Raw genomic sequence first — 12,518 nt, 5'->3', positions numbered from 1 at the left:
ATCAGAGAGGAGAGGTTGTGACATCACTCCGATCAGAGAGGAGAGGTTGTGACATCACTCCGATCAGAGAGGAGAGGATGTGACATCACTCTGATAGGAGAGTATGTGAGATCACTCTGAACAGAGAGGACAGGTTGTGACATCACTCCGATCAGAGATGAGAGGTTGTGACATTACTCTGATCAAAGCTCAGGAGAGGAGCGGTTGTGAACCTTTCTGCCCTGCGGAGGTATGTGCCCCAGAGAGTGATTATACCTGTAGTGTGGATTTGCTGTCTGTGAGTTATTGACCATGGAGGATGCCTTTGCCCTCTGTGAGTGACGTCACTTTGACCAAAGAAGGGACAATGGGACATCACTATGGACGAAAAGAAGGGAGGCTGCGACGTCATTCTGGTCATAGAAAGCAGAGATTGTGATATCACTCTGATCAGAGGAGAGGTTGTGACATCACTCTGATCAGAGAGGAGAGGTTGTGACATCACTCTGATCAGAGAGGAGAGGTTGTGACATCACTCTGATCAGAGAGGAGAGGTTGTGACATCACTCTGAACAAAGAGGAGAGGGTGTGACATCACTCTGAACAAAGAGGAGAGGGTGTGACATCACTCTGAACAAAGAGGAGAGGGTGTGACATCACTCTGAACAAAGAGGAGAGGGTGTGACATCACTCTGAACAAAGAGGAGAGGGTGTGACATCACTCCGATCGTAGAGGAGTGGTTGTGACATCACTCCTATCAGAGAGGAGAGTTTGTGACATCACTCCGATCACGGAGAGGTTGTGAATCTTCCTGCCCTGCGGAAGTCTCTACCCCAGAGAGAAATTATACCTGTAGTGTGGATATGCTTGGTGTCGGTGAGGGATTGACCATAAAGGACTCTTTGCCCTCTAAGTGACGTCACTCACTCGATCACGGAGAGGAGAGGTTGTGAACCTTCCTGCCCTGCGGACGTATCTGCCCCAGAGAGAAATTATACCTGTAGTGTGGACATGCTGTCTGTGAGGGATTGGTCATGGAGGACGCCTTTGCCTTATGTGAGTGACGTCACTCTGACCAAAGAAGGGACACTGACATCACTATGGACGAAGAGAGGAGAGGCCGATACATCACTCTGATGCTAACACGCAGAGATTGTGACATCACTCTGATCAGAAAGGAGAGGTTGTGACATCACTCCAATCATAGCACACAGAGATTGTGACATCGCTCCGATCAGAGAGGAGAGGCTGAGAACCTTCCTGCCCTGTGGAGGTCTCTGTCTCAGAGTAATTCTAGCTGCAGTGTGGATGCTTGGTGCCTGTGAGGGTTCGGCCCAGACTGGAGGACTCCTTCGCCCTCAGTGAGTGACTGCACATACCTTGACGAGACTTGGCCACAGTGGGCCATTGGTATCTGGTGCATCGCTTGACTTCAGAGGTCTTCAGGCCCGGTTCTAAAGGGTGGGCCAGGCCCACCCAAACATGAGCCTTGGCCCTCGCAGTGAATCTGCCACCGATGTACAACAATAAACACTGTTCAGATAACTTGTGATTTACGATCCTGCTGCAGAGCAACCATTTGTCTGTTGGTAGTTTTTAAATGCAGATAAACTGAATTTTAGGGGAATAGCTCAGTGGGTTACTACCTCTGTCACAGTGTTACTTGCAGTTCAGAAGTTACTATCCTAACATAGGACAGTGACCTATGAACTGTCATCAAAGAGCTGCATGCAAACTTCGCTTTTTTGTGTTGTGATATAGTTAGAAGTTCTCCATTCTTTCATTATTCAAATGTTACTAAAAAGAGTTTGTTTGGGCAGTTATACATTTTTATCAGTAAAGCCAACCCCCAACCACTGGAGTACTCTTTAAATCCTGAGTTTGTGCTTCTCCAGACCAAACCCTTGTAAAATATACTGCCCACCAGTATGGATGAAGGGATTTCTACACCTTGTAATCCTCATTGGCTTACGTGACATTCCCCGTAGACTGATTTATTGTCTCTGTATAATGTGTGCTGTTATGTAAAGTACTGTGGCACCCTACACTCATATCAGTAGCGCTATACAACGAATTGAATGGATATGAGAGAGGGGCAACGGAGAGATGAGGGGCGCTAGTGGAGAGTGGCAGTGAGGGAATCCCAGGAAGAGGTCATGGGGTGGGGGGAGCTACGAAGAGATGAAGGGCGCTGGTGCGGGTGGCAGTGAGGGAGTCGGAGGAAGAGGTCACAGGGTGGGTGGGGAACTACAGAGAGATGAGGGGTACTAGTGGAGAGTGGCAGTGAGGGAAGCCGAGGAGGAGGTCATGAGGTGGGGGAACTACAGAGAGATGAGGGGCGCTGGTGGAGGGAGAAGTGACGGAATCTGGGGAGATGGTCATGGGAGGGCTACAGAGAAATGAGGAGCATTAGTGGAGGATGGCAGTGAGGGAAGCTGAGGAGGAGGTCATGGGGTGGGGGGGGGGGGGGGAACTACAGAGAGATGAGGGGCAATGGTGGAGGGTGGCAGTTAGGGAATCCGAGGAGGAGGTCATGGGGTGGGGTTGGAGCTACGAAGAGATGAGGGGCACTGGTGGAGGGTGGCAGTTAGGGAATCCGAGGAGGGGGTCATGGGGTGGGGTTGGAGCTACGAAGAGATGAGGGGCACTGGTGGAGGGTGGCAGTTAGGGAATCCGAGGAGGAGGAGGTCGTGGGGGGGGGGGGAACTAAGGAGCGATGAGGGACGCTGGTGGAGGGTGGCAGTGAGGGAATCCGAGGAGGAGGTAATGGGGTGTGGGGGAGCTACGGAGAGATGAGGGGCACTGGTGGAGGGCGGTTGTTAAGTTATCTACAGAAAAAGAGGTAAAAAAAAAAAGAGGTTAAAAAGACTTCTGCACCAGCACTAAAGCGGCCCTGTCATGGCCTATCTGTTTTTGTTTATTTAATTAACAGTCAGGTGATTAGGACAACTGTGGAGCATACTTTAACATACATAATAATTACATTTACTGCTATATTCAATGTTTCAAGTTTGAAGGTGATTTTACTATTGTCTTTTTACTGGGAATAATGAAAGTGGAACTGAATGGTGGCTGATATGGGGCTGGGGCCCAAGGTCAGCTGTGAGATAAGGTGTAATGGAGAGGGGTGGTAGAAAAGTGGATAATCAAGCCTGTACGGGATTGCGCTGCAGAGTCAGGGGTCAGGTGGAGGTAGTAATGAAGAGGGATTCTCCCTGAAGGCTCGCACAGGGGGAGCCCGAGTAGAGTCACTTGCTAGATACTTCCACCTTAGAAACCCTCTCTTCCCATCAAAGGAACATTACATGGAAGAAAATTACTTTTGGAGAGTGATAACATTTAGAAAGAGACTTGGAAAAGAGTATGTTTTACTGTACCTTGTAAGACTAAGGAGAGATAAAAGGAGGGCCCAGAAGCAGGCCTGGCTAGATATATAAGCGATAATTCGGGCCAGCAGTGGCCCACCCGAATGTACCCTTGGCCCCACCCAAACAAAAATTCCTGAAGCCGGGCCTGTGACTTGGGAATGTCTTTAGTGGAGTGAGCGTCTTGGGCCTCTGTGAGTTAATGTATCTTGAGGGTGTCTTTGTCGCAGAAGGGACCTCACCAATGACACCCCCACGATAGCTGCAATCATGCACTAAACCACAGACACTCCCCAGACAACAGAACACTAATTGCAACAAAGACATCCCCAAGGCAGGGACAGAGAGTTGGTAAAGCCTTGCAGATGTCCCTGGCACAGTGATCTTACCTGGCGTCCGTCCAGAAGGGTGTTCGGTCTCATAGCATGGCGTCACAGGCAGGGTGCTGGGCCGACGCGAGCCAGGCGGCTTCTTTTTTGGGTCCACCTCCTTCGCAGAGCTCTTCTTCTTCAGGAGGCCCTTGAGAGAGAAGGGTTTGCTGGACTTCCGGCGGGCTCCCAGAGAGGTGGGCTTCTCTGGGGCAGGGCCATACATCGCCTCCTCCGTGAAGTCCATGGATTCGGATTGTTGCACAGCACATGCCAGGAATGGATTGGGGGTCTTTGGTTTCTTTAGGGAGTCTCCGCGGCCAGGGGCTCTTCTGGGCTCTTCCAGCACCCCATCCAGGGAGTCGTGGGACTTGGCTGTAGAGCCGCCCTTGCTCTTCAGGGGGCTGTCCTTCTCCTTGGCCTGGCTGTGGCGCCGCAGCAGTTGCTTCATGTTGGTTTTGAAGCCATGCTTCTTCTCTTCCACCCTATTAATCTCCTCGTGAATGGAGCACCAGGTCCCATTCTGGTATGTCCCTTCCTCCTTCTCACCGGGTGCGGCCTTGCTTCCTTTGTTCTCGGAGGGCCTCGGCGAGCGCTTCATGGAGGGTTTCTGATGCCCATCTCTTGACGGCCTGTGGCAGAAACAACAAAATTAAAACATGTCTCACACACTCATACACAACCTTTGGCAGAGAGAGAGGATTGGGAATTAATTCTTAGTGTGCAGACAAAGAGTGCTGTTACTTTGTCATAGGAAGGGAAGTTGCGGAGTATGAGATGCGTGGCCCCACTGTGGACAGTGAGAGGAGGCTGACATCACTGTGGGCAGAACGAGAGGAGGCGGTCAACACTGCAGGCATACACAGGGAATGCTGTGACGTCACTGTGGGCAGAGCAGGACAAGGCTGACATCACTGCAGGCAGACACAGGGAATGCTGTGACATCACTGTGGGCAGAGCAGGAGGAGGCGGCGGCCATTACCCTAGGCAGACACAGGGAATAATGTGACGTCACTGTGGGCAGAGTGGGAGGAGGCTGACATCACTGCAGGCAGACACATGGAATAATGTGACGTCACTGTAGGCAGAGCGGGAGGAGGCTGACATCACTGCAGGCAGGCACAGGGAATGCTGTGACATCACAGTGGACAGAGCGGGAGGAGGCGGACATCACTGTAGGCAGACACGGAATGCTGGGACTTCACTGTGGGAAGAGCGGGAGGAGGCTGACATCACTGTGGGCAGACACAGGGAACAATGTGACGTCACTGTGGGCAGCGAGAGGAGGCTGACATCACTGTGGGCAGACACAGGGAATGCTGTGACATCTCTGTGGGCAGAGCAGGAGGAGGCGGACATCACCCTAGGCAGACACAGGGAATAATGTGACATCACTGTGGGCAGAGTGGGAGGAAGCGGACATCACTGTAGGCAGAGACCAGGAGTGCGGTGATGTCAAAGAGCGAGAGGAGGCTGACATCACTTTGGGCAGAGCAGGGGGAAGCAGACATTACTGTAGGCACACACAGGGAACAATGTGACGTCACTGTGGGCGAAGCGAGAGGAGGCTGACATCACTGTAGGCAGAGACAGGGAATGCGGTGACATCACTGTGGGCAGCGCGAGAGGAGGCTTATATCACTGTAGGCAGACAGGGAATACTGTGACGTCACTGTGGGCAGAGCGGGAGGAGGCTGAAATCACTGTAGGCCCAGAGACGGGGAAGGCAGTTACATCACTGTGGGCAGAGCGAAAGCAGGCTGACATCACTAAGCAGAGACAGGGAATGAAGTGACATCACTGTGGGCAGAGCTGGAGGAGGCGGACATCACTGTAGGCAGACACAGGGAATGCTGTGACATCACTGTGGGCAGAGCGGGAAGTACCGGACATCACTGTAGGCAGAGACAGGGAATGCGGTGATGTCAAAGAGCGAGGAGGCTGACATCACTGTGGCCAGAGCAGGAGGAAGCAGACATCACTGTAGGCAGACACAGGGAACAATATGACGTCATTGTGGGCAGAGAGAGAGAAGGCTGAAATCACTGTGGGCAGAGACAGGGAATGCTGTGGGCAGACCAGGAGGCGGCCGACATCACTGTAGGCAGACACAGAGAGAGCTGTGACGTCACTGTGGGCAGAGCAGGACAAGGCTGACATCACTGCAGGCAGACACAGGGAATGCTGTGACATCACTGTGGGCAGAGCAGGAGGAGGCGGCCATTACCCTAGGCAGACACAGGGAATAATGTGACGTCACTGTGGGCAGAGTGGGAGGAGGCTGACATCACTGCAGGCAGACACATGGAATAATGTGACGTCACTGTAGGCAGAGCGGGAGGAGGCTGACATCACTGCAGGCAGGCACAGGGAATGCTGTGACATCACAGTGGACAGAGCGGGAGGAGGCGGACATCACTGTAGGCAGAGACAGGGAATGCTGTGACATCACTGTGGGCAGAGCGGGAGGAAGCGGACATCACTGTAGGCAGAGACAGGGAATGCGTTAATGTCAAAGAGCGAGAGGAGGCTGACATCACTGTGGGCAGAGCAAGGTGAAGCAGACATTACTGTAGGCACACACAGGGAACAATGTGACGTCACTGTGGGCGAAGCGAGAGGAGGCCGACATCACTGTAGGCAGAGACAGGGAATGCTGTGACATCACTGTGGGCAGCGCGAGAGGAGGCTTACATCACTGTAGGCGGACAGGGAATTCTGTGACATCACTGTGGGCAGAGCGGGAGGAGGCTGAAATCACTGTAGGCACAGAGACGGGGAAGGCAGTTACATCACTGTGGGCAGAGCGAGAGCAGGCTGACATCCCTAAGCAGAGACAGGGAATGAAGTGACATCACTGTGGGCAGAGCTGGAGGAGGCGGACATCACTGTAGGCACAGAGACGGGGAATGCAGTGACATCACTGTGGGCAGAGCGAGAGCAGGCTGACATCACTAAGCAGAGACAGGGAATGAAGTGACATCACTGTGGGCAGAGCTGGAGGAGGCGGACATCATTGTAGGCAGACACAGGGAATGCTGTGACATCACTGTGGGCAGAGCGGAAAGTACCGGACATCACTGTAGGCAGAGACAGGGAACAATGTGACGTCACTGTGGGCAGAGCCGGAGGAGGTGGACATCACTGTGGGCAGAGACAGGGAATGCTGTGACATCACTGTGGGCAGAGTGAGAGGGGGCGGACATTACTGTGGGCAGAGACAGGGAATGCTGTGACATCACTGGGCAGCGAGAGAAGAGAATAAAATTACACAGATCACGGAGAAGGGCATTTGTGATGCCACTCTGATCTGAGAGGGGAGATTTGGATATCAGTCTGAGCAAAGAGTGGAGATTGTGACATAACTGATGCGAGAGGGAGGATTGTGACATCACTCTGATTCAAGAGAGGATATTCTAACATCACTGATGCGAGAGAGAAGATTGTGACATTGCGCTGGTTAGAGAGGGGAGATTGTGACATTTGTGACATCACTGAGGTGAGAGGGGAGACTGACATCACTGATGCGAGATGGGAGATTGTGACATCGCTCGTGTTAGGGTGGGGAGATTGTTACATCACTGAAAAAAGAAAAAACAGGGACACCACTTTTTATGAACAGAGGGAAGGCTGCAACATAACTCTGGAAAGCTTGCAACACCACCCTGATTAGAGAGGGGAAATTGTGACAGCACTGTGACCAAAGAAGGGACATCGTGACATCACTATGGATGAACAGAGTGGAAGCTGCGACGCCATTCTGATCACAGAAAGCAGTGTGACGTCACTCTGATCAGAGAGGAGAGGCTGTGACATCATTATGATCAGAGAGCAAAGGTTGTGACATCAATCTGATCAGAGAGGAGCGATTGTGACATCACGCCGACCAGAGACGTTAGACTGTGACATCATCACTGTGGGCGGATAGAACATACGAGGGACGTTATTCCAGAGGCCAAGCATCCAACCCAGAGGGCAGTCAAACCTCTTATGCAAACCCAGGGGGAGTGAAACACATTTTATACACAAATCACCCCCGTACTTAAAGGATCAACAAAATGTAACTTTCAGAAACCAGAGGGTATCACTTGCCAGCCTAAAAATCGAAGCTCAGACAATTGTGGGGAGACACTGTCAACAGTGGGTCACCGTGTAACTCTTCATCATCCTCCCCTTAGTACCACAGCGGTAAAGGGTACCTTTTCACTGGGCAATGAGCGCCCTTAAACCGGTTAGCGCTTTTGAGGCAGTGCCGGGTGCCCTGACTGCATAAATAATGCAACGAGATTTTAAAGAAAAATAATTCTCGTCAGTTTTTGAAACGGCGCTATACAGGGTGCGTTGTATTTAAAAAAAGTATCAGGGCAAGTATGGGAGCGAGCACCAGCGAGCGCACTACTACGAACCCAAGAAGCAAAACAGCAGAAACCACACCCAGCTAGGCATGGAATTCAGAACCACCGGAAGTGCCGACAACAGGCCCAGCACATTTCCCATTCTTCTCTGTTCCTTGCTCTTCCGGTTTCATTCATAATATGAATTGCATTTGTTGCTGTAGGTTTTTTTGCCTCTCGCTTTCATCAAACTTCGCTTTGATCATTATTTCTCATGTTTGGGGGGGGCACTCTGCCACTCCCTTTAGCTATCCTTCATTACATGAAAACACTCCATGGTCACATTCAACACCCCGACCGGGAAGAAGCTGACATTCCCGCGGTTGCTGCTGATAGGACGGCGCTCCTCGAGAGGAGTTAGGTTTCACCCCACGCCTGTTCCTTTAACACGCCTGCCTCCTCGTCTAACGCGGGCCCAATACGGAAGTCATTGCCACTTATCTGAATCGGTTAGCCTTAAAAGGGCCATCTAGTGAAAAGAGAAACCGTTCTCTTCACGTATCCGACAGCCACCAACAATAAGCATTCTCGAAGGTCGCATTGTCTGATGACATCAGCTTGGGTTTTGAGACATGTTGGGGTTGATCCCACATTTTAATTCATTTTCATTTGAATTCTTCAAAGGACACAAAGCAGTAAACAGAGCCCATGCAGGCATGGTGCATTTTAACTTCGAATGCCGGGAAGCTCCTTGGGGGAGGGTGGACGGGAGGGGCAGTGGGGCGTTGCTTGTGTGTTTTATATACTGTAAAGATTTTAAGTAATCGTACGGTTAATAACGTCCATACTCACCGCAAAGTCCACACTCACTGGATGCCCCGTTGTGACATTCCCTGCTGATATTCCAGGACAGAGCTTCCCGCCAGGTTATCGGGTCTCCTTTTAATGGCTCCAAGATGAAGGGACTCCGGCGATCAGAAGACAGATGCGTTCCTTTTGACGGATCACACGTCTCTTTGAGTGGGGTCAGGACTCTTGGTTTTCTTCCTTTTACCGGCCCAGATCCTCTTGCGGACCTGCTCCATTTCCTTGCAGTATCTCAAGACACAGATTCTTTGGTGAGGATCCTGGCACTGGTGTAACGAAAGCTGAGGGGGGTGTAGCGTTTTACTTTATGCTAATTAGCATATCAGCGCGCTCGCGCTAAATAACCACAGGAGCCGGTGATTTGCGTTTCACACGCGGCTCCGACTGACTCGCCGAGGCCACGCCTTTTTATTTTATCTACGCGCGCGTCCGACGTCACGCGTCAGCGCTAGCGCACCCCGGCAGCGCGGAAGGCTAGAACGCCTCGCCGCGCGCCGGACATTACACTCCTTCCAACTTTTATCAAAACAACAAATAATTGACACAAAACAAATGAACGATGGATCTGTTACCAGTCTGCCAGTCCTTGCGGGTTACACCAGATAGTCAGCCAGCTGGGACGATGGTGCGGGATTTCTCCGCAGGCCATAGCGGGATTGGCCGCCTCTGGATAGGGCCACCTCTGGGGTCCTGCGCTTTGGGGTGCCGTGCTCCTCCCGGGACGGGGAGCAGCTGGGCAGGTTACCCCCAGGAGTGGCTGGCAGGGACTGGGAGTCACGATCTCTGGGATCACCATCTTCATCCGGACGTTCCTCCCCCTCCTGGTCTCCGTTCAGTTGGCTTGGGCTTCGTCCCTCCGGCTCGAGCCCAGGACGTGAAGGTGTCTCAGGATGGACTTTCTTGAAGAAGGACACATCCCGGGTAACAGTTTCAGCTCCTCTCTGGGCGGTCACCATCGTGCCTGTCCGGCGGGTGACGGTCCATGGTCGTGGGTCGAAGGGGAGTCTGAATTTGCTTCCAGGGTATCGGTCCTTGACATACACCTGATCTTGCATTTGGATCATTGACTCCTTAGCTCCTCTCCGTCTGCTGGCTTGATCATTCGAGCGAGTCCGATTGGCCAGAGTCTTCTCATTACTGGCCTGTACCGGAACCCAGGTCGGATGGTGGGGGAGCGTGTCACTCACTATTCTTCCCATGGTGGCCGTTCCTGGCGCTGCCTCTGTTGTGACGTGGGGGGTCATCCGGTATTCCCTCAGGAAACTATAAATCACCCTTTCCAACGGAGATCTGTCCGCCATGGCTATGCGGATTGTCTTATTGAGGGTTCGCATAAATCTCTCCACCTCTCCGTTGGCTTGGGGCCAGCGTGGTGTCACCTTGCGATGATGAATCCCCCAACTCTTGAGGTACTCTGCAAACTCTTGCCCTTGGAAGGGGGTCCGTTGTCGGTCTTGACCACTTCAAATATGCCGTGAGTGGCGATGGTTTTCTCGAACTTCGCAATCACCTCCGTGGCTGTCTGGCTCCCCACTATTTCGACCTCTGGATATTTGGTAAAATCATCGATGATGACTAGTGCATAACGTCCATCTGGGAGGTGTCCGAAGTCGGCACTCACACACTCCCACAGCCTCTGGGGGTTTGCTTCGGTCACCACTGGGTGAGGGCGGTCCGGCTGTCCTGCCGTTTGGCACCAATTGCAGGTTCTCACGGTCTGCTCTACCATAGCGTCCATGCCAGGGAACCACACCTTGGCTCCGAGCCTGCCCTTGGTTTTCACCATTCCTTGGTGCCCCCTGTGGGCTAGGTCTACCGCCTGCTGGGCGAGGCTGGCCGGCATGACCAGTCTGGGGCCTTGTAGAAGACATCATTGGCCGTCAATGGACAGTTCTCCCTTTATCCTCAGGATGGATTCCAGCGTCAGTTTGGCTTGGGGTGTCCTCCGATTTAGCGATTCTTGGATGGCCTTCCAATCCCCTGACTTGACGGCATCCGCCGCTGCTCGCAGACATTCGTCTCCTCTAGACGCTTCGATGATTGCAGCTAGACTCATCGGAAGGGGTCGTGACCGCTCCGTCACAAGCCGGACATATTCCTCTGTGTCCTCCGCCTCTTCCCTTTCTTCCTTGGTGGCTTTCCGTGGGTGCCTCGACAGATAATCCGCCGGGTTCGTGGCTCCCGGTTTGTACTCCACCCGGTAATCGTACCCCTGTAGTTGGAGTATCCATTTCTCGATTCTGGGTGGTGGTTTCGATGCTGACCCTTGGAAGAGAGGTATGAGGGGCTTATGATCAGTCGCCACCGTGAAGTGGTGGCCATGCACGTATACGTGAAAATGTCTACAGGCCCAGTGGATGGCAATGGCCTCTCGCTCAATCTGAGAGTATCGTTTTTCTGTCCCGGTCAAAGACCAGCTAGCGTAGGCGATGGGGGCCCACTCTCCATTGCTCTGAAGCTGAGCCAACACCGCTCCCAGACCATAGGGGCTTGCGTCCACCGCCACGTTGGTGGGCTTCGCAGGGTCGAAGTACGATAAGGTGGTGTCCGCCGAAAGGGCTGCTTTCGTTGCTTGAAAAGCTTGCTCCTGGTCAGGGCCTCATTGCCATGTGGTCATAGATTTTGTCAATTCCCTGAGAGGTTTGGTGAGGTTGGAGAGGTCGGGGATGAAGCGTCCGCAGAAATTTACCATGCCCAGGAAACTTCTTGCTTCGGAGATGTTGGTTGGGGCTGGGGCTTCTTGAACGTCCTTCACCTTGTCCGGGTCTGGGGCCACTCCTTGATCCGAGAACGTGTACCCGAAGAAGCTAATCTTGTTCTGCAAAAATTGGCATTTCTCCCGGTGGAGGGTCAGGCCTGACTCCTGGATTCTCTTGAGAACTTCCCTCAACCTCTGGTGGTGTTCCTCTATGGTTGACGCATAGATCAGCAGATCGTCGCTTACGTTCAGCACTCCAGGGAGCCCGCTGAGGACTTCACTAATGGTATTTTGGAATACCTCGGCGGCACTCGAGATGCCGAAGTTTAGGCGCCGATACCGTCTGAGGCCCACATGTGTGGAGAAAGTGGTTATGTACCTCGAGTCTGGATGGAGTGGCAGCTGGTGGTAGCCTGATCGGAGGTCCATTTTTGAGAACCACCTGGCCCCATTCAGCTCCCCTAGGATGTCATCAATGGTGGGCGTCAGGTGTCGTTGCCTTTTTACGGCGGCGTTGGGGAGGCGCATATCCACGCAGATGCGGACCTGTCCGGGCTGTTTTGGCTTCCTGGCGATGACGATCGGGGACACCCATGGGGTTGGTCCGCTGACCTTCTCTATGATGCCTTGTTTTTCCAGAGCCTCCAGCTCCTCTTCGACCTTTTGCCTCAGATGGAACGCAATTCGCCTGTGCCTCAGCGCCACCGGTTGGACAGATGGATCAATATGTAACGACACCTCCTTCCCTTTCAGGCACCCGATCCCTTTGAACACTTCCCCGAACTCCTCCATGATGGTATCCAGCTCCTCCTCTAGGACTGCCATGGCAAACGATATCCGTCTCAGCTCTTCGGCCGATTGCCCGCTCAGCAGCATCCCGCTGCCTTCTTCTGTGACATAGACGGT

At 52.8% G+C, this 12,518-nt stretch overlaps 1 protein-coding gene across 3 annotated transcripts in view; it reads right to left on the bottom strand.

Moving 5' to 3' along the window:
• Positions 1–12,518, bottom strand: part of BCL2L12 (BCL2 like 12) — a 177,497-nt gene that overhangs the window by 42,049 nt on the left and 122,930 nt on the right. For all 3 annotated transcript variants that reach the window (XM_085616166.1, XM_085616167.1, XM_085616168.1), the window contains exon 3: positions 3,735–4,345. In XM_085616166.1, coding sequence (XP_085472292.1) covers positions 3,735–4,345 — 611 coding nt within the window. The remainder of the gene's footprint in view (positions 1–3,734; positions 4,346–12,518) is intronic.

This window comes from Triturus cristatus, chromosome 7, assembly GCF_964204655.1.
Source record: "Triturus cristatus chromosome 7, aTriCri1.1, whole genome shotgun sequence".
In the NCBI taxonomy this organism is placed as follows: Eukaryota; Metazoa; Chordata; class Amphibia; order Caudata; family Salamandridae; genus Triturus; species Triturus cristatus.
Note: the sequence above shows the minus strand (reverse complement) of the source record. Positions and strands in the feature narration are given on the sequence as shown.